General features: G+C 44.4%; 1 protein-coding gene across 2 annotated transcripts in view; it reads left to right on the forward strand.

Moving 5' to 3' along the window:
* Positions 1-9,709: 9,709 nt before the first annotated feature.
* Positions 9,710-21,242, forward strand: part of FAM117A (family with sequence similarity 117 member A) — a 42,644-nt gene continuing 31,111 nt past the window's right edge. Inside the window, exon 1 of one of the 2 annotated variants that reach the window (XM_061143773.1) lies at positions 9,710-9,918. In XM_061143773.1, the coding sequence (XP_060999756.1) occupies positions 9,729-9,918 (190 nt within the window). In that variant the 5' untranslated portion in view covers positions 9,710-9,728. The remainder of the gene's footprint in view (positions 9,919-21,242) is intronic. The other variant, XM_061143774.1, reaches the window with a different exon arrangement.

Below are 21,242 nucleotides of genomic sequence, written 5' to 3' on the forward strand. Positions count from 1 at the left end.
AGGACCTGGGGAAGTGACAGGGAGGCAGGGAAGTGGGTTATAGCATGGCCAACCTGGACTGTCTTCCTAACTCTGACCTTCAATTTCTGGGTAAGGAGTGGACCTCTGGGTCTGCCTCCCTCTGACTTAGTCCTTTGAGCCCCTCCGTAGTAGTTATATATATAGACTTTGAAAGCAGATGGACCTGTCTTCTCTAGCTGCATAACTTTCAATACATTTCTTAACCTTTCTGAGCCTCAGTTTTCTCACCTGTGAACAGGGGATAGTTATGTCTACTGTTATAGGATATAATAACTGTGACTAAGAGTTAAATAATATAATGTGGGCAAATTACTTAGCCTATCGGAAGCTCCCAGTAAGTAGAAGTGGTATTCTTCTATGACTTTTGGCCAGGGCACATGGCCTGTAGCATCCTGAGTATATTGCTTTCTTCCTGGACCCTTGTTGTTAGTGTCTCCTCAGATGGCACAAGCTTCGTGGGCATTCTGAGGAATGCAGACTCACCACTGATTCAGAGATCCCAGGATTTCTAACCTATTTGGGGAAGCAATCAAAATTTGGTATACATAGCCCAAAAAACTGACAGGGTTGAGATCTAGACCCTGGCTTGACATTCTGGGCAAACACCAGTAGATCAAAGAATTGGATGGAGCTTCTGGGTGGGACTTCCAGGGAAGGTACCAACTTGTGTGATGCTATCAGACTGTCATGGAAGAAGCAAGACCAAGCAGAATACACACTACTTTGTAGATTACCAGGCCTTTGCCTAAGTTGAATGGAAGCAGGGGTTACAGAGGCCACTGGTGGGATGTACTGGAACATTCCAGGCCCTTCTGCTGCACAACACCACCCCTTGAGCTTAGAGCCATCAGGGTCTTCCAGGAAGAATTGGGTACAAGGACCTTCCCCTCCACCATGCACAGCAAGAAATCATCTGCTCTGAAAGAAGCATTATTCTAAGTGCTACCAAGGTACTAAGTGTGGGGAGTGTAAGTACAGCCTTTTGGGACTTTTTCACTAGATAGAGAGACCTGGCTGCTAAGGCCATTTTATTGAGTGAGGAACATCTTGTGGAAAAGATCTGTGTATAGGATACCCACAGGAAAAGCCAGGAACAGGCACCTAATCAATCAGGGCTGAAGAGTTGGATGAGATATAACTTCATTTTTCAGTAAGAAACAGATTTACAATGAAGCTAATGAAACTCAAGGGTCAGAGCCCCTCACTTGCACAGAACCCTTCCAAGTCCTTATCCCTAATTCTATAATTATTTTACTATTTAACTTGAGGAAACCTCAAGTGGTATAAGCCTTAGACGTCACAGAACCTGAAGCCTTCCCTGCTTTTAGTCTGCAGGACTTTTAATCTCAACCTTCAAAAAAAAAAAAAAAAAAATCTCAACCTTCAGGAGTGATCATAAACAGTTGGAAAAACAAATACTTAAATAATCAACTTTGCCGCAACATTGCCAGATGCAGTGCCATGCCCTAGTAACTGACAAGAAATAACAGAGCAAATGTGTTCCTTTGCTTGGAACTGGGGAGAAAGGGGACTTCCTTGGTGGTTCAGTGGATAAGAATCCGCTTGCCAGTGTAAGGGATATGGGTTCGATCCCTGGTCGAGGAAGATTCCACATGCCTCGGGGCAACTAAGTCCATGTGCCACAACTACTGAGCCTGGGCTCTAGGGCCCTCTAGCCACAACTACCAAGCCCACATGCCACTAGTACTGAAGCTTGAGAAACCTGTATACAGGTCAGGAAGCAACAGTTAGAACTGGACATGGAACAACAGACTGGTTCCAAATAGGGCAAGGAGTACATCAAGGCTGTACATTGTCACCCTGCTTATTTAACTTATATGCAAGAGTACATCATGAGAAATGCTGGGCTGGAGGAAGCACAAGCTGGAAGCAAGATTGCCGGGAGAAATATCAATAAGCTCAGATATGTAGATGACACCACCCTTATGGCAGAAAGTGAAGAAGAACTAAAGAGCCTCTTGATGAAGGTGAAAGAGGAGAGTGAAAAAGTTGGCTTAAAGCTCAACATTCAGAAAACTAAGATCATGGCATACGGTCCCATCACTTCATGGCAAATAGATGGGGAAACAGTGGAAACAGTGGCTGACTTTATTTTTCTGGGCTCCAAAATCACTCCAGATGGTGATTGCAGCCATGAAATTAAAAGACGCTTACTCCTTGGAAGGAAAGGTATGACCAACCTAGACAGCATATTAAAAAGCAGAGACATTACTTTGCCAACAAAGGTCTGTCTGGCAAGGCTATGGTTTTTCCAGTAGTCATGTATGGATGTGAGAGTTGGACTATAAAGAAAGCTGAGCACCGAAGAATTGATGCTTTTGAACCGTGGTGTTGGTGAAGACTCTTGAGAGTCCCTTGGACTGCAAGGAGATCCAACCAGTCCATCCTAAAGGAGATCAGTCCTGGGTGTTCATTGGAAGGACTGATGCTGAAGCTGAAACTCCAATCCTTTGGCCACCTGATGCGGAGAGCTGACTCATTTGAAAAGACCCTGATGCTGGGAAAGATTGAAGGCAGGAGGAGAGGGGACGACAGAGGATGAGATGGTTGGATGGCATCACTGACACAATGGACATGGGTTTGGGTGGACTCCGGGAGTTGGTGATGGGACAGGGAGGCCTGGCGTGCTGTGGTTCATGGGGTCGAAGAGTCAGACATGACTGAGCTACTGAACTGAACTGAACTGAACTGAACTGAACTGAAGCCTGCAGGCCTACAGCCTGTGCTCCACAATGAAAAGCCACCACAGTGAGATGCATGCTCCACAATGAAAAGGAGCCCCAGCTCGCCGCTACCGAGAGCAACTAAATCTTGTTCGAAGCAACAAAGATCCAGCACAACCAAAAGTAAATAAGTTAATTAATTAAAAAAAATAATTGGCAAGAAATGACAAACATATAAAATGACAGAAGAGGAATTATGAAGCCACTCATAAGCTAGTACAAAATAATGGGCCAAACACCTAAGTCCTGGAGGCATCATTACTGTCTCACAGGATAAGCTGAGGAATGCTTGCAGGAAGTGAGGTCTGATTGGAAGTTGAAGTTGATGATGAAGATGGTGGACAGGGAACCTTGGTGTGCCGCAGTCCGTGAGGTCGCAAAGAGTCGGACACGACTGAGTGACTGAACTGAACTGAGGGGGAATATCATCTCAAAGCACAAAAGATAAAACTGTGGACACATCTGTGGTGATATTTTGCAGTTATCTATTACAAAAGCCCTTTAGATAATATTCGTGGCTCTGAAAATAATTTCTGAGCCTATTTCCTAGGTCTGAAGGAAATCAAACTACAGACCAACTTTCACATCACTTGTCTCTTCTGTCACATTTATAGTATCTTTGAATTGGATTTTATGGTACTTGATTCTTCATTTGGTGTATGGTGTGAGGGTAAGGGAGAGGATTAGATGTGAAATTAGATGAAGAATGTTTAGAGTATTGTAGCTTATTTGCCCAGGGGTCATTGTATTTTTGAGGCTGACCTGGATAAGGTAAATGGGAACAATGGTGGGGAAGAGAGAAGTCTAAAGTGGTGCGAAATGAATAGGCCTTTTGGTTTATACACAGTCTTCTAGGGATATACGCAATCAGCATTTCCTCTCCAGAGACTGATCTCTAAGGGACCTGGGAGAGTCCCAGGTGGGGGATGCAAACTGTTCCCACCAAGGTGCTGCTCTAGAAAGAAGATGATCCCTCAAGGTACCCATAATCACATGACACTGCAGAACTAAAGTTTATTTTAATTTGCTTTCTGTGAAGCAATATCTGCATGCTGGTCATAGTGCTAGGTGTAGTCATTAGACTGAGGACCAAGACATGCCTGTTCTCCTCGAGAAACTTACATATTTTAGTGAGGAGGACAATTGTGAAGGATGCTAACCTGGGTATTTCATAAGTCAAAGAACCAAATCTTCTGTCTCTCACAGTGACCTTTTATGGATATCATAGGGGTAGGTATATCTTTTTCATGAAATGTTCCCTTGAAAGATTAGCAGGGTCTGACACACATCAGAGATCTTTCATCCATAAACACATCTAAATCCTCCTTTAAAAGCAGCTTGATTGAGCTGCATAAATTATATACCATAAAATTCACTTATTATACATGTATAATTCTATGATTTTTTTAAAGTTTATAGAATTGTGCAACCATCAGCATATTCCAGTTTTAGATCATTTCCATCACCCCAAAAAGTTCCACTGTGCCTGTTTGCAGATAATCCCTGCTTCCACTCTCAGCTAGAGGCAACCTCTGATCTGCTTTCTCTATAAATTTGCCTTTTCTAGATAGTTCATATAAATGGAATCATATAATATGTGGTCTTTTGTATCTGGCTCCTTTTACTTAGCATATTGTTTTTAAGGTCCTTTCACATTGTAGCATATATCAGTAGTTTATTCCCTTTTATTGCCAAATAGTATTCTCTATAAATTCTTTTGGAAGTTATTTATGTTTTGAGGCAACACTGACCAGGATGCAGGAGCCCTGGTCTTCTGTCCTGCCTCTTATTTGCCAACTGACCTCTACCAAGTCCTTCCCTTGTCTTGACACCCACTTCTTCATTTGTAAAATGAAGGGACTAGACTGATCATACACAGTCTTTAATGGCTCTTTGTATTTTTCATGGAGTGCCACTAAGTCCTGTATACCCAAATTTTGATGTCTCTGATCCCACATTTACTCTTTACCTATGCATCAGGAAGATCACCTGGAGAAGGGAATGGCTACCCAATCCAGTATTCTTTGCCTGGAGAATTCCATGGACAGAGGACCCTGGACTGTCCATGGGGGTCACAAAGAGTTGGACAAGACTGAGCGACTAACACTTTGACTTTTTTTTTTTTTAAACATCTAAGAAATCCTTTATTGTTAAGGATGAGGAAAACTTCAGTTTTAAAAGGCTGCAGTTTAGCAAGAAAAGTTGATTCCCACTGAGAGGAAAAGAAGAGTTAAGGAGTGAACATCACCCAGTCTGAGAGATGGAGAATGAACAAGTGAGATAACTAAGCAGAAGACAGAAAGTGGTGGGCTGCAGCAAGGGACAAAGTGTGTCAGACAGAGTACCGAAGGTCAAAATCCAGGCCACGGTTATCTTGGGAGTAATAGGGCAGGGATACAGGGAAAGGGAGGCCCCCAGAGTGGGAGAGATGTTGAGGGCTAGCCCCCCTCCCTACTCTGTTCCCATAACCTCATTCATTCCCTCAACACTCCTTCTCAATCCCTCTAAGGCTGCTCTGCTCCTTTAGCTCTGACCCCATTTCCTCAGGATCTCGTTCCCTGAGGAACCAGGCCTGACATTTCAGACAGAGGCTGAGGGAAGGAGGTAGGTCAGAAAAAGACACTGTGTGTCTGCGTCATTTCATTTTTTGCCTTTATTATTTTGGAACGCAGGGGCCAAAGACGTAAGTACTTAAACATTTACCAGGAAGTTCAGAGATAGTCCCAGGTACCAAGGAATATCAAGATTTCTCTAATCTCTGCTGAAAAATTGCTCCTGAGTATCAGATTCTGGAGAATAAAAATAATGATTTGGAATTTCCATTCTTGTTGGTTATTGTGGCATAAATGTACAGAGTGAAGGATCAAGGTGCCCCAGAAGTAGGGCCAGACAGCACCTTCAGAACTGGAAAGCTTCCCTTGACCATGACAACCCTAGCCTTCTCTTAATTCAGTAGCCAGTGGATCCTAGAGATCCTCTGATCTTCTAGAAATCTCCAAAGGCTTTCATCCTTGGTAGCCCTGCAGACATCTGCAGTTTTTAAGACCCCAGGCCTTATAGGGACCGCTTGGGGAAGGGCTATACCTCTGACCCCACACTTGTAGGAAAAATAATTCAAGTTCTCATTTATTTGTGACAGCTGTGGACATCCCAAGAGCAGGCTAGGATCAAGGGGCTGAGCATTTGCTGTTGGAACCTTCTGAGGCAAATAATTCTCCCATAGATGAAAAACAATTTCTTGATATACTTGGTGTATATAATCCTCTTTTGATGTTTTTGAGTGCTTGTCTCCAACCACCCTGAAAGCAGCACCCAGAACATGTCTCAATCAGAACAGCCTCTAGACCACTTCTGCTTGCAGGCTTCACGGCCTGCTGGGCTATGAACTCCAGAATAGGAAGTATGTTTCTGAATATTATTGTCATTCCATAGTGCCTAGCTCTGTGTTTGGCACATAGTGGTCATTTCAATAAGTTTGTGACAAGCAAATTAATTGGTGACAATCATGTTGATAAAGATGACAGAGGGACAATGACAAAGGTTTTCTTGAAGCTAGAAGATGCTTTTAAGGCAATACATCTCCCCTTAGCAGCACGCAGTCTCCCCAAACCCTGGCTGCTGCTTCTTTTGAAAAAAAAAATGTTTTGTTTTTTTTTAATTTGGCTATGTCGGGTCTTAGTTGCGGCACGCAGGTTCTTTAGTTGTGGCATATGGGATTGAGTTCCTTGACCAGGGATTGAACCCAGGCCCCCTGCATTGGGAGCATGGAGTCTTAGCCACTGGACCACCAGGGAAGTCCTAAGCCCTGGCTTCTTGAATTAGAGGAAACAGACAGAAGTTGATCTTCAGATGTGGTCTTTATCCTCCCATCATGCCCATGCCAGGAGAAGCAACCAGTGATAGAGAAGGGAATGAGAAACAGCTGCTTGGGCATGATACCTGGGATAAGGAGAAGACAGGGATCTCCTCTGCATGCCTGCTTTTGCACTCCTCCAGCTGGGCCATCTTAGTGTCTTTAGCCAGCTTATCAAGAAGGAACATGACTCTCTGGATTCAGAAGATCCAGTCCTTCAGCTGTGCCACCTCCACCAACTCTTCTTCCACTGTCTAGGCCCTCTATTCTTTGTACTTTGGTTTAAAAATGAAATTTAAACTCCATATCCTTGAGACTACCCTCTTCTCTCCAAGGGAAGAATGCCACTGCCCAATAATATGCCATTTTCTCTTTAGAACAACTCTATAAGGTTGATAAAGCACAGTTGATTCTGGCACAGAGAAAGGAAGTCATTTGTCCAAAGTATTTCAAGATTCCTCACTCTGGGCTTTTACCTGTAACACCTACCATATGGCCCAACCAGTAAAAATCACACATCATCTTCTAAGACTGCCTGAGAATTTACATGTTGTGTCCTAAAATGGACAAAGTTGTCAGGTAAGAATAGATTTTAAGAGACCAACTGGCCCACACTTTGGCTATCAGGCAAATCAACTGTCTAGAAGTTGAGTGTGTATTGAGAAAATACTTGAATCTGAAGTCAAAAGACCTAGGACGTCCGTCCTGGGTCTGCCATTAACTAAGTGGACAATCTTGGGCAAGTCATCTAAGCCTCTGGGACTTAGCCTTCTGTAAAATAGCAACAATAATATTTTCATTTTCTACCTATTGTATATATAATAGTCTACCTATTACACACTTGTGAAAATTAAATGAGATGGTACATGTGAAAGCTATGAAGTACGAGACAAGTGTTAATTTTAACATCTCAGCCAAACTGTGTCTTTGGAGACTCTTTATGTAAAATGTAAATAGTAATCCTTCTTTGTTTATAAGAAAGTTTTATAATAACAGAGATTAGGAGTTCATCTCTGGAGTCAGGCTGCCTGAGTAACCTTGGGCAGTAAGCAATCTTGCTTCTTTCTGAAGCCTCCATGAAGAGGAGATAATACCCATCTCATAGGTATGCTCATGAGAATTAAATGAGGCAATGTATGCACGGTGCTTAAGATATGCCTGTCATGGAGAAACAAACTCAGTGAATGTTAGCTGCTACTATTACTGATTTTATTAATGAAGTGTGCCACAATAAGGCAGTGTGGTCTATTAAGATCTGATAGAGATCTGAGTCAAGAATCAAAAAGATTCACCTTTTTGGACCTCAGTTTCTCTACCTGCACCATAATAAAAATCCATGTTTTCCTTTTTCCAGATTTTCATGGGGATTAAAAAAAAATATGAAGACTTTGAACTAACTGGAATGTTATAAATTGTAAGTTTTTTTTTTAATTGAGTTATTTATTAAGACTAAATTTTTATCAGGTCATCAATTTTTGTTCATTCCTATCTGCCTTTGGTAAAGTTGTCCACTTCATAGAAAAGGAGTACAACATCTCCCTATCAGTAAAAAAGATTTCAAATATCATCTTAAAGTACATTCTACAAATCTGCAAGAATATACTCTTTGCAAAGAAAAATTTTCTTTAGCGTGTTCCATATCCTCAATTTGTTTTCTGTACATATGCTGATTTTAATATTCATCCAACTCTTGAATTTCCATTTTGGGTATTATCTGCTTTCAATATTTAATCCCAAAAATGACGTCTCATTGCCTTGCAGCATGCTTCCAGATTACCTCCTTTTTTCTGATTATTAATAGTTAGTATGACTTCAGGGAATACTTTCATTTTAACATTAAACTGGGAAAAAACAGAAATAGAAAGATAAATCTGTAGCAAGATCAAAATTAGATATCATGGCTAAATATAAATCTGGAGGGAATTATCTAATTATTTGGATGGTCCCTTATCACAGACAATCTAGGATTGATTGCCTTTCACTTTTTCCACATAAGAGAACAAAATGGTTAATGAATACCAAGAGTAATAATTTTTTCTTTTGAAGAGAATAATTTTAAGCAGTAACTTAAATGCTTTTTCCCTCAAACGTCTCATGTATATATTATAGCACGTGATTTTCACAACAGCATGCATTCTCTTTGTGGCCCATTCAGGTTCATTTTGACTTGTAGGTCAGAGAGCATTGAGCTGGGAAGACCAGGATTTGGTTATGGAGTCACTGTGTAGATTTGCTCAACTTTCTCAGTTACTTTGTTCCTTCCACTCTGCTGAACAGACTTGGAATGGACAACTCTGCTCCTTTTCAGGCTCGGTTTAATTTACAAGCCAGCAGCTGCGTTTTTAGGTTGGACCAACACCAAGTAAGGACTTAGATATGTGAAGAAAGACAAATGTGGTGCCACACGAGGCACAATAGCTATTAAGTTCACGGATATAATGCAAATCGCATGCAAATATTATGCAAACTTTTCATTAATTTGTAGAAACTTACTTTGGAGCTTGCAAGCAACATTGAGATCCTATGAGGATTTAAAACTAATGCTTTCAGGTTAAACAAAAAGTAATGCTTTTTGAACTTATTGCTTTCTTCATACTTACCGGGACTCAAAATTGCTGAAAGTTTGACACTCCTCCCAGCTACCCATAATGATTTCACTACTGCTTTATTCCATCTTACACCCGGCCTCGGCCCCGGCCCCGCCCCCACTTTGCCTGACGTCACGTGACATAGTATTTGCATACTACCTGGGACTGGGTGTGACGCTCCCCTTTTCTGCATCTTGTCATTGGCGGTACCGGAGAACCAGCCTCCTTCCGGGCGGGCCAATCAGCGAACTCTCGGACGTGGGGCAGCAGGCGGCGGTGGGATGAAGGTGGGGTCTTGGGGTTGGATCGCTAGGCATATTAACCAATCATCCTCTGGTAGGGAAAGATCAAGCCACGGATTGGTTGGGAGGAGGGTTCTGGGGATCCGTAGGCCAATGAGAACTCTGGGCTGAAGGGCCGGTCTCCGCCCCGTAGGGCAGATAAGCAGCTGCAGCGGGGGTTGGGGGGCTGTGTGGGGCTCGCTGTGGGTCCGAGGCAGGCGGGCAGTCCGGCGGGCGGGCGATGGCCGCAGCGGGCGGCAGAGGCGGAGGTGCCTGGGGGCCGGGTCGCGGAGGGGCCGGGGGGCTCCGGCGGGGCTGCTCTCCTCCAGTCCCTGCCGGCTCCCCCCGGGCTGGTCTGCAGCCGCTCAGGGCCACCGTCCCCTTCCAGCTGCAGCAGCCGCACCAGCGCCGGGACGGGGGTGGCCGCGCAGGTGAGCCGGGCCTGGAGTGCGTGCCGCTGAAGGAGCCGTTGGGGGGGAGGGCTCGCGTGACGGGGGGAGGGGTAGGGAGAAAAGTGTAAAGGGGAAGTGGAATAGGGGCGAAGGAAGAGAAAGGGGGTCGCGCAGAGTCTGCGAGGACGGAAGGAGCGAGAGCGAGGAGCGGTGAACGCGGAGTGCACCGCCGGGACATAGTGCAGGGGAGTCAGGCCGGGAGGTGAGGGGAAGGTCCTGGCAGATGGAGGCTGGCTTTGGGGGCGTAACCGAAATGTGGGCAGAGATGTGGTGTGGGGGTGAATGGAAGATGCACGGGTGGCAGCAAGGTGTGAGGCGCGTGATGGGGGCGCCCTATGCAGGGATTGCACTGGAGCGGGGAGCCGGTGGGCGTTGGATGTCTACACGCTGAGGGGGAGGGGCATGGAGGAGAGCCCCGTGGAGCCATGTGTTAGTTCTCCAACTTGAGTTTGGCCCCAGCATCCCGTTCTGCAGCTCTCGAGTTCCTTTTCCCACCACTTCTTGTGCGCTTCGCTTTATGGCACCTCCTGGAGCTAGTTTCTTCTAAGCCGTTGGAATAAGTTTAACGGCTTCTACCACCATACAAACGCTCCGCTCCTACTCCCTACATTCCTGTTGGTATGGCCCAAAAGTTGTATGTTTCCAGATCACAGACCTGCTTAATATGGTTGTCTCATTTCAACCATCGCGCGCGCGCGCGTGTGTGTGTAGGTGTAGGATCTGGGTAGTTTGCCCCCTGCCTTTCCGTTCTCCCCCCACCAGTGCTATTTTGTCCTGAGCTTGTCGGTCAACGTGGCAGTGGGGTGAGGGCTACAGTCAAGTACAGTGTGGCAAATACTCCCACTTTCTCAACAGCACCAAAAAGGTGTCTCAATAGCAGCTAACGTGGTGGATGTGGTTGGCAAAGAGCAAGCTTAACCTTGCTTTCACACTCAAAGTTGTAATGGATCCCTTGCAAATGCAGGCAGTTAGGAATGGGAGAAGGAACCTACTTGCATGAGGAGGTTGGCAATAAGTTGAAAGTGAGGCTTACATTTGATTCACAGCAGATGTGAAAAGATCACTGCACACTTCCAAAGCCTCAGGGTCTACCAAATGTACAAGTCATAGTCCCTGCCATCTGATGGTTAATGACATTCTCTAAACCAGAGTTTCTCAGGCTTTTTGTGATTACTAAGCTTAGTTCCAGCCCCTCCTGAAAGTGTAGTTGCTACGGTGCCTTCCTAGGTAGGAATGGGATTAAGAGGGTCTCTGAAGTAGAAAGTCTTCGTTCGTCTGGACTTCATTGTAAATGTTAGCATTGTGTCTTGGAACACAGAAACTTGGTCAAATCTGGTAGCAAGATGGTAACCAACTAGTAAAAGTATGCCTAGAATCTGACGATGTAGAGCAAGGCAATGCCCAGACAAACTCAGGCCTATCGTGAACTGCTCTAAAGCAAACCACAAGAGTACAAACCTGTTGGTTTTGTTTGTGCCTCCTTAGAGTCAGGGAAGTTAGTAGAACAGCAAGCACCAGAACCTAGTCATTTTTAGTGGACATCAGCAGAAAGCCTGCCTGTGTACTAGTTGGAAATCTATTAGCAGTCATATTTTAAGAGCACTTATGTTGTATAGAACTAATATTTTTTTCTTTTTTTTTTTTTTTTTTTAGAACTAATATTAAAAGGACAAACACTGGTGGATACTGTGGAAAGAAGAGTGTAGCTTTGGATGACTGAGTTCTTTACATGGCCAGTTCCTTTTTTAGGGCCACGTACCCTAAGATACTGGTAAAAAAACATAGGAGGCTAGAGCTCTGCATGATTTGTTGGATGATTTAAGACAGATTGAGTGATTTCTTGCTTATAGATTGGGCTGAAGGATTGTTTCTTCTCCATCTATTAGTATCCCAGAGGCACTAATAAGGCACTTACCTGGTCTGTAGTGGGATTATTTGTAGGTTTGCAGTGAAGCAGGAGAGAAGCAAGACAGGAGGAAAGAGCAGCCTGAGCCTGTGGACTTACTTGTGACCAAACATTAAAGGAATGTCCCTGGCCTTTGGTTTGGGAGTGCATCAGGTCTTCTGCATGTTAACTTTTACCTTTATGTGTGTTCAGATTTTTTCCATTCCTCGGCCTTGAGAAGTGGCAGAAGTGGTTTCCTCTGGGCCCGAAGGGTGTATGTGATAAAAGGAAATGCTTTGTGGTCATAAACCCTTAAGAGAATGGCTTTGGGTGCCAGAGTTACCTGGGTATCCAGGTTCTATATTTTACTAGCTGTGTGGCCTAGAAGAAGTTAAGTAACTTCAGTGCCTTAATCTCCTCATCTGTAGAGTATGAATAATAATATCTACATCATAAGAATCAAATGAGTCAATAGCTGTAAAGTGCTTAGAACAGTGCCTGGCAAGTAGAAGGTACTCTGCAGTGTCTGCTGCTGCTTATATTGTTGTTATTTTCTCCACCCAGCCAAGGTAAGAGCCTGTTGGCCAGCGCACATTGCCTTTTCAGGCTTCAAAGAGCAAACTCATATTGGTCTGAAACCAGTACTGCGGCTTTCAGAATTTCAGGGCCTCCCCTTGCATTTTTATTCACTCATCTTTTAAAATGGGGTTTCTAAACAGGGCTCTGAAACCCAACTGTTTAAAAAAACGTGAGCTGGAGCTGAGTCTCAGAAACAATTGTGTCGTCACCGTTTCTGTTTCCCATCTCAAAGTGATGTAGTGCTCAGGGCTGTGCAGTTATCTCTCCACCACACACCCTGTTGTGTTCTTGACAAGATATATTAGATGTTGTTGTTTATTTTATTTATTTATTTTTGGCTGTGCTGGATCTTCAGTCCTGTCTGTGCTTTTCTGTAGTTGCAGCAAATGGCTCTTCTCTAGTTGTAGTATTACTTCTCTTGTTGCAGGAGTATGGGCTCTAGGGTGCGCAGGCTTCAGTAGTCGCAGGTCGTGGCCTCAGAGGTTGCAGCTCCCGGGCTCTAGCACAGGCTCAGTAGTTGCGATGCACCGGTTTAGTTGCTCCAGTGGCATGTGGGATCTTCCCAGATCAGGGATCCAACCCTGATAGGAGGATCTCCCGGTAAGAGGATTCTTTACCACTGAGCCACTGGGCAAGTCCTAGATGTTATTTTTTTAAAAAGGAGGGGTTAAAGATTTACCCTCTGTGGCCATTCTTCCTTAAGGGATGTCTTCATAAAGTGAGGAAGCCTGGGCTTTTATGAGCCTGGGCGAGGGGTGTGGAAGGCAGAAGAATGGAGAGAAAAATAAAGATCAACTCTTAAGAAGCTAAGAGCTCCTAGTAGGTAACAGAAACTTAGGAGAAATTTCTTACTACAGTTTCTTCTTTGTAGGTAACAGGAACCCAGGAGAAATTTCTTACTGCAGTTTCTCCTTTAATTAAATTCTTATTTGTGTCTTATGTCAGTTGGAGTCTGCTGACTTTTAAGTTCTTCTTGGACAGACTGATGGTGAACAAAATCGGGCTAGGAGGTGAACTGTTCTGGCCTCCAGTCTTACCTATTCTGTTTAGTGTCTCTGTCTCCATGTCCTGAAAATGAAACTAATATTCAATCGAGGTTTGCAAATTCTTCCCTAGATGACCAGCCCCACTGGCCAGCTGGGTGCTGGGGGTGCCAAATGCTGCCTCTGAATCTCCTCTGCCCACTAGATTCTTCTTAAACCAAGGCCTGGTGTTATGGCCTGCAGACCAAATCCAGGCTTCTGCCTGTTTTTGTAGATAAAAGGTTTATTGGAATATGGCCATGCTCCTTCATTTATGTATTGTCTGTGGCTGTTTTTGCACATTGGCAAAATTTGAGAAGTTTTGCACAGTGATAGAGTTGAGTAGTTTTGATAGAGACCAAATAGCCACAAAACCTGAAGTATTTACTATGTGAACTTTTCAGGAAACAAACAAAAAAATGGCCTACCCCTTGTCTTCCACAATGTTCCTGACCACTATTCCTGTATAAAGACGAGTTTCAAATGTATGTAGTATATACCTCTGCAGAAAATCCTAAGGGAGCAAAGAAAACTCAAGCCTGTATCCCCACTCATATTTTAGGGAAAAAGAAAGAGACATCATCAAGTTCTAGTCAGTTCTCAATCTTTATAGAAGATCAGCACATGTAAACCCAGGCTACTCACCCCCACCCTTGTCAGGTGACTTGTTTAGTAGATATAAACTAGTTTGGATTTACATAAAAGCTTAACTGTTAGGCAGATTTGCATCTCTTCCCTTCTTACCCTCCTTCCAAAGCTAACAACCCACAGTTGCAGTGAACACATTTCAAAGTCAGATGGAAATTACCTTGGGCTTATCTCCTGTTTTGGATTCTTCTCCTTACCTTTCATTTTTCTGAACAGATCATTGAGAGGTGGCATTGTCATGATTGCCCTCAAACACTGACTTCCCCACAGGGACATAGAAGCAAATGTCCACGATCAGGTTTTCCACGATGGCTGTCTCAGTGAATGTAAAGCACATTGTTATTAGCAGTGCTATTGGTAATTATTAAACTCTCCTTCCCTGCCATGCTTTTGTAAACTTCGTCCTTAGGGATGGGTGTTTGGAGAGGTATGGAACAATAAAAGAGGTTGCTTATTAGCGACCCTCATCAGACCATGGTCCTTCTGGACCTTGGTGTTAGAAACAGCCTGGAGATTAGAATAGAGTGTAACTTTTCTATGCCACAGAACCATCTGCCTGTAAAGAAGCTTGGGGCTGCAGTTAAAATCCTTTAAGAGCTACATTTGTCCTTTAAAAACCTGTGATTGAAGCAGCTTCTGTTTGGGAGGCATTAAACATGAAGCACTTCCCAGCCTGACACTGCTAGCTTGCTTTTGACAGCTTTGCTAGCACTAGGCACATGGTCAGCAAAATGCACTGTTGAAGTATCTGACTCTTAAATGTTATCACCAATGATGGCATCCTTGAAATTAGGGGCCACAATTCCTAACTACTTATCCTTTTGGTATCCAGAGAAGCATGGGTCCATATGTTATTCAGTATTTTGTACAGCAAAGGATTATCCATATGGGAAACTCTCCACTTAGGTAACATAGAGTGAGGATTTTTCAAACTATTTGAGGTCAGTGGAGAAAGGCTGAGAACAATGGTAGGGTGTGGCAGTAAGAGGACGTTGTTCTCTCTGGTTCCAGATATAGACTATCCTCTAGAAAATTTGAGGCAGGATTGGAAATTTTTCATAGTTGTGTTGGCAATATGAGTGTTGCCAAAGTGGTTGGTAGGCTTTAGTAGTCCGAGAACACTTCACCTGCATTTTCTGCCAGTTTATAATGAATGATGTGATGGGCACCAAGGCCACACTATCCCTTGGATCTTAATGGAGCATCCTCCTCCAGATTCTTATAATTCTCGCGTAGAGCCTTGATGCCAAAGGATTCAGATTTTATTTTAGGGTGTGACATATTCTGGGGGCAGGTCTGGTTTTGAGTTCTTTTTGACACCATCATATATATCAAATGCTATATGACACTAGCACAAATGCTTTACTAGACTTAACCTGGGCTTACTTTTATTCCGCAGGCAGCTTGGAGCCCTTTGAAAGGGCTGGAAGGGAAAACCTTGTGTTTCTTTCCATTTCAGAGTGAAAGTGGGTCGCTACCAGCAAGTTAGTTTGGTGAGATGGGGCTGTCTCATCTTTTATCACCCTCTGAGATGGATAGAAGAGGGATCAGGGAAGAGTGAAAACAGAGAAAAGATGAGTGAGAAATCTGGTGATTTGACTCTTCACAGAGGGCTCCGTTATTTGGTTTGCCACTTTATGAATTAACCAAACATCAGCCAAACTAGTCACATTGTTGGGTCCAAAACAAATCCTGATCTCAGAGAGAAAAGAGTTTGGGATTATATTTGAAGTTATAAATGATCTATGCTCCAGTTCCTCTCTGGTCGTGTGGAACTGAAGGGGCTCTTGTTCTTGGGAACAGCTGTCTGGAGGGAGGCTCTCCACAGCTGGCTGCTCTCAGCCAGGCCTCCAGCGCATGGTCCCTACTGAACTTCCTGGGTTTGAAAACTCTTCCTGGCACTTTGTTTTCTCCTCCACACTTTTCCTCAGAGTTGCTACAAAACTGAATGCCCAGCCTGGAGTTATTTAAGTATTTGTCCTCAGGCCCCGAATATACTTCAGTTGACTTTTACTTTGTGGGAGCACCACAGCCAATCAAGGGTGGCTTTAATGAACTTAGAAGAATGCTATCAAAGTATTTCATAATAGGAAAACTTTTAACTCCAGCGCCTGGGGAACCTAGAACTAAAGTCCGGGCTGTGTGCAGACACTTAACCCAGACAGCTGACACCAGGGGTGGTGAACGCCCTGGGGTCAGCTCTGCTACACATTCTGGAAGGGTGGAGGTTGGCGGGGGATGCTGGGGAGACACCTCCAAGGGCTTTGGATGATCTGAAGTGGCAGGCTTTAGGGATGGGGGAGCTTTCTCTCAGACGCTGCCCAACTGTGACTTCTTAGAGTTGGCAGGATTTCTCAGGCAGAGTGGTAGTTTGGGGTGCCACTTCTCTGACCCTGTGTGCCCCATCCTGCAAATGGCGGATGGCTTTCCCAAGAGAAACTTTGTTAACAAGTGTAGGTCTCGTTTACCACCTGCTCTGCTGCTTGCCTCTCTCATCATCTGATCCTAAATAAAAACATGCAGGAGAGCATGGAGGTCTAACCTCCTTTAGAGGCAAAGGTAGGATTAAACATACAGCTCTGAAAGCAAATTACTAACACATGCGCTGGTGAATAAAATGTAAATTCAAGCTAGAGGAGGTACAAAATGAAGGAATATTTAGAGTTAGGTAGGATTAATTAGAGAATTACTGAGATGTCTCTAGTAGGCTTTTTTTTTTTTTTTTTTTTAAAGTTGGCCAGTGTATTATTCTCCCTACGGTTAAATTAAATTTTTACTCTCTCCCTTCCCCTTTGAAAGTGGCATTAGTGTGTCCTTGTTTGGTCAGCTGTGCTCTTTAACTTTCTCAAATCTCTTCAGGCCCTTCTGCCCCATGTTGGAAATTGTGTGCCTGCCTTTTTAAAAGATAGGCACCTCATGTTTCAAGTTCAAGTGCAGTGGAACTCACCCTGCAGCTTGAACAGATTTGAGTGTTTTTGCAGAGGGAGGGCCAGGGCAGATGGGGAGTGTCATGCTCAATAAATACTTGTTGGATGGAGTTGCTGGAAAGGCAGCAGGGGAGGGGGGAGTGAGCCACACTTCCCCAGGCTTATTTGAAATGGTTTTTCCCACTTCTGGTCCCCACACTCTCTCTTTAGCTACTTACAAGGCACCCCCGCCCCTCCTGAAGTGTTAGTGTTCTCTCTCTTCCAATCACTGGTCTCCCATTCATCCTGGTTATTGGGCTCAAAGCCCAGCTGGTGGCAGAGACGTGGCATTTCCATGGATGTCTTTGCTAGGCCTGTAGATTCTCTTCCCCCACACACTTAAAGCCAGAGGGTGAGCTTGGGTGGTTAGTTACCAGGTTGATCCATGGAAACAGCCAATGTTTAGGATTTTGTTGTGATTTTGTAATAGAGCCAGATGACCTGGCTTTAGGCTTAGACGTGTATATGGGTGAGAGGCCAAGGATGAAGGCTGGATGTCCTTTCATTCCAGGTGGATTTACACCAAATTCCTAGGAGTGCTATAATGTATAAAGAAAGCAGAATCTGAATTAGCAGCTTTCCTGGGCTAGAGAATGGAATTGTCTAGCTTGTTGGCTAGACAAAATTGTTGGCTTTAGGGTGACCAGAGGTGTGATCAGGCTAGAAACTCCCATCCCAACCCAGGCACCATCCTTTATATTAATAGAAAGCACTGATGTTTCTTCTTCTCTTTTCCCCACCAAATGGGGGAATACTGGAAAGAGATGCTCACTGTCCTTCTCCAAGCCCTGATACCTACGCTGTCATGTGTAGATCCTGTGTTCTTCTGCCAAACTGCAGGCCTGGTGGCTTAGTCAGAATGGTTTCATAAACCTGCCCAGCTGGGGGTAACTTTGAACAGAGTAAAAATGTGATTGTAAGGGAAAAAAAGCAACTTCTCCCCTCCTCCCCTCTTCTCCACCCCCCCAACCCTACTGCCACATACTGCTTCCCTTTAAGAGTTTTTTGTGCTCTGCATGTGTTTGATCGCCCACACAGCTTTGAGAGAACCGCAGCTGATAACACGTGCGCTCCCTGCCCCACACCTGCAAGCTGGCTGAGAACCTGATGCCTGGCCCCTATTTGACGCTTGTCTTATAACTCATGCCCATCAGATATGACACACAAATTGGAGTTGAGGGTGGAGTGGATAGCATTTGGCATGACAGGATGCAACCAGAGAGCTTTCACAATATTGTGTCGTCTGGATTTCGAGGTTGGGGAGGGGAGGCCCATGCAAGGCCATCCATGTGGTGTGTGCACATTTTAATGCCGGAGGCAGCACCTGGACTCTTTCTCATTAGAACCTCTTCCCTGGGGAGTTCTCTTTTCATGAAAGGCTACAGCAGCTGCTTCTGTGGAAAGAAAGTTTGGATCCCAACCCCAGAAAGCCCCAAAATCCATGTGCATTTTTCAGGGAAGCTGAGAATGTGGGTAGCATTAGTTGTGACAGGGCATTCTGCATATTTAGCTCTTTGTTGCTTGCGGTCGGTGCCCTTGAACGTTTTTCCTTCATTCTCATCAAAGACCTGCAGGTGCAGGTGGCATTTGCTTGTTTTTGCAGATAGGAAAACTGAGGCCCCTAGAGGAAGTGACTTGCCCAAGACTGTGTGACTAGTAAAGCTCTTTGGCTTCTGATCCAGGGCTCTTCCCACTTACGTGTGGAGAGTCTGTGAGGAATTTCCCTCCAGGCTGGCATCCTGTGCTTCCTGCCCGCACACATCCAGCCTCTTTCCCTTCTGCTCACATACCTGTATACCAGGAGCAAAAGTTCATATGTTTAACTGACCAGAAGAGAATTAGAAAAATGGGCTGCAGAGAAGTCCGTTTGTTCCTTTAGCACTCCATAAGTAACTGTCCACTTGATGTGGCTGACTGGAAGTTGATGGTAACAACATTATATGTGTGATATAGTGGCAGCTTTTGAGTGTTCCCAACTGGTTTGAAATATGCAATTTCTATGCGGAATGAGAAGCTAACCAAGAGGCAGGGTTTTCCTACCTCTGTGGAGTCATGGTTATGGTTACTGAGCTTTGACCCATGTCAGGGAGATATTCTTAAGGTGGAGCTTAAGGGAAAGGGTGTCTTTCTTATGTGTAAGTGTGGAATCCCCCAGAAGCACCCATAAATGTGGGTGGTGCATTCCTATGGTGGGGAGGTATGTACAGATGGGATTGTGGCTTAGATGACAATTTAGTCCTCCATATAGGGGATCACTGGTGCAGACCTCCACCGCCCTACCCATGTCCTGCCTGAATGTGTCTCTCTCCTAGCTTTAGATTAACTGGGAGTGGAGTCATTGTGTTACCTAGAGCCTATATGAGACAAGTGTGTATCCAATAAGGGGACCAGCAGGGACTTGAACTCAGGAGAAGGCTCCATCTGGGGATGTGGTATCATGGAGAACTGCCTGGGCTGCTTCCTAGGGAGGGTTATGGGCGGCTCTGACTTCCTTATTTCTCTTACAAAACCTTTCTTTCCCAGTTATTTCCCAACTGCATAGGTAAAGCCCCATTATAACAAATATAAATATAGTTCTATATAATAAAGTTGTTTCCATGCTTCGTATAAATGCTTTTGTTGTTGTTTTGTGGGTTTTTTCTTATTTAAAGAAAAAGAAAAGAGTAACCAACTATCTTATGTAAAAAGTACTTTTTCTGGTCCCTGTCCATGTAATAGTTCATCTCCAAGCCAGAATACTCGAGTGCTTACTTTTGCTTTGGAGGTGGGGAGTGGGGAGTGGGGCTGTGGACCCATCACCGAATAGCATGCCCCACTTGGCTTTTTCTTTATCACAAAACTCCCCCACTCCTGGTTGTTTAGACAGACTACCACACAAAACCCAACAAAGGACAGTATGTGTTGTGTAGCTGGATGTGTGTGTGTGTGTGTGTGTGCACATGCGCACGTTTGTTTTAAGTGAGAACATGTGGGTGCTGGATGTGACTGTAGGAGAGCATGTATACGAGTGTGTATGTAAGGAAAAGTGCATGTGAAAGAAAGCAAATGATAAACAGGACAAATGTTTAACAACAGGCAAATCTGGGGAGAGGGCGTATGGGTAGTCTGTGTACTATTCTTGTTCTTACATCTATATGTTTGAAATGCTTTCCAAATAAAAAGTTTTGAAAAATGAATATATGCTAGGCTAATTTGACTATATCAGGAGTTCTTTAGAATGGAAGTTTTCTTCTGTCGTCCTTGTAACATTTCTTATTCTTCCCATTTAACAGAAAGAACAACCGAAGCCCAAAGAAGTTAAGTGACTCGTCTTGAGTTCATGTAGCACATTGAGGCAGGATTTGGGCCCAAGTGTTGACCGTTATGGTAGGAGACTGCAGCTTGTCCCTGCTGCTCGAGCTGGACAAGGTTGGCATCTGATTCTGAGAGCCACCAGGTGCCTGCCGCCACGTGTCTGAGCCCCGTCCGTGCCCCACATTGACCCGGCAGAGGGGTCAGCAGTGTTGCAGCAGGCTGCTAATCTGCACTGAGCATGTTCAGGATGTCCAGGTATCTTCTAGGGAAAACTGCTTCCTCATTCTGAGAAACGTTCTCACTCTGTTCTTCATTCCGCTCTCTTCATTTCTTAAAATACATGAAATCAGAAGGCTTTCTTGTGTGCCAGAGCTGCAGAGTAATACCACTTTTCATTTTTATAGTAGAAATCTGAGGGGAAAATAGGTTGAGTTTTGTTTATTAATAGAAAGTGATGCCAGATTATAGGCTGGGCCAGGCAGCTTTCTTGGCTGTGTACCAGTCTGCCTGTTGCGCCCACCAGCTCGTGAGTGTACAGGAGCCTATGCTTTAGTGCAGCTCATCTCGCCAAGTAGACAGGAGTTACAGCTTCATACATAAAGGAAGGGCTGCAGTCTTTGTCAGTAAAACTCTTCCACTGACCACGGGGCCCCAAGAGGAGTGGATCTGGTCATCGCCGCTAAGCAGTGTTAAGGGTCCAGATGTTACTGTTTGTTCCCAGCCCTTGTTCTCTCACTCCACACTGCGTACTCTGCATCTCTCTCTGCTCCTTCAAGGCACTTGAATTATTCCTGACATTTTTGTTTACGGACATTTCCTGCCAGCTTTCAGAATTGGGGTAAGTGAATGAGTCCAACTCTACTTCTTAACGTAGACGAAATAGTTTTTGGAAAATCTTTAGTTTTAGTA

The sequence above is a fragment of the Dama dama genome, chromosome 5 (genome assembly GCF_033118175.1).
Source record: "Dama dama isolate Ldn47 chromosome 5, ASM3311817v1, whole genome shotgun sequence".
Taxonomy (NCBI): Eukaryota; Metazoa; Chordata; class Mammalia; order Artiodactyla; family Cervidae; genus Dama; species Dama dama.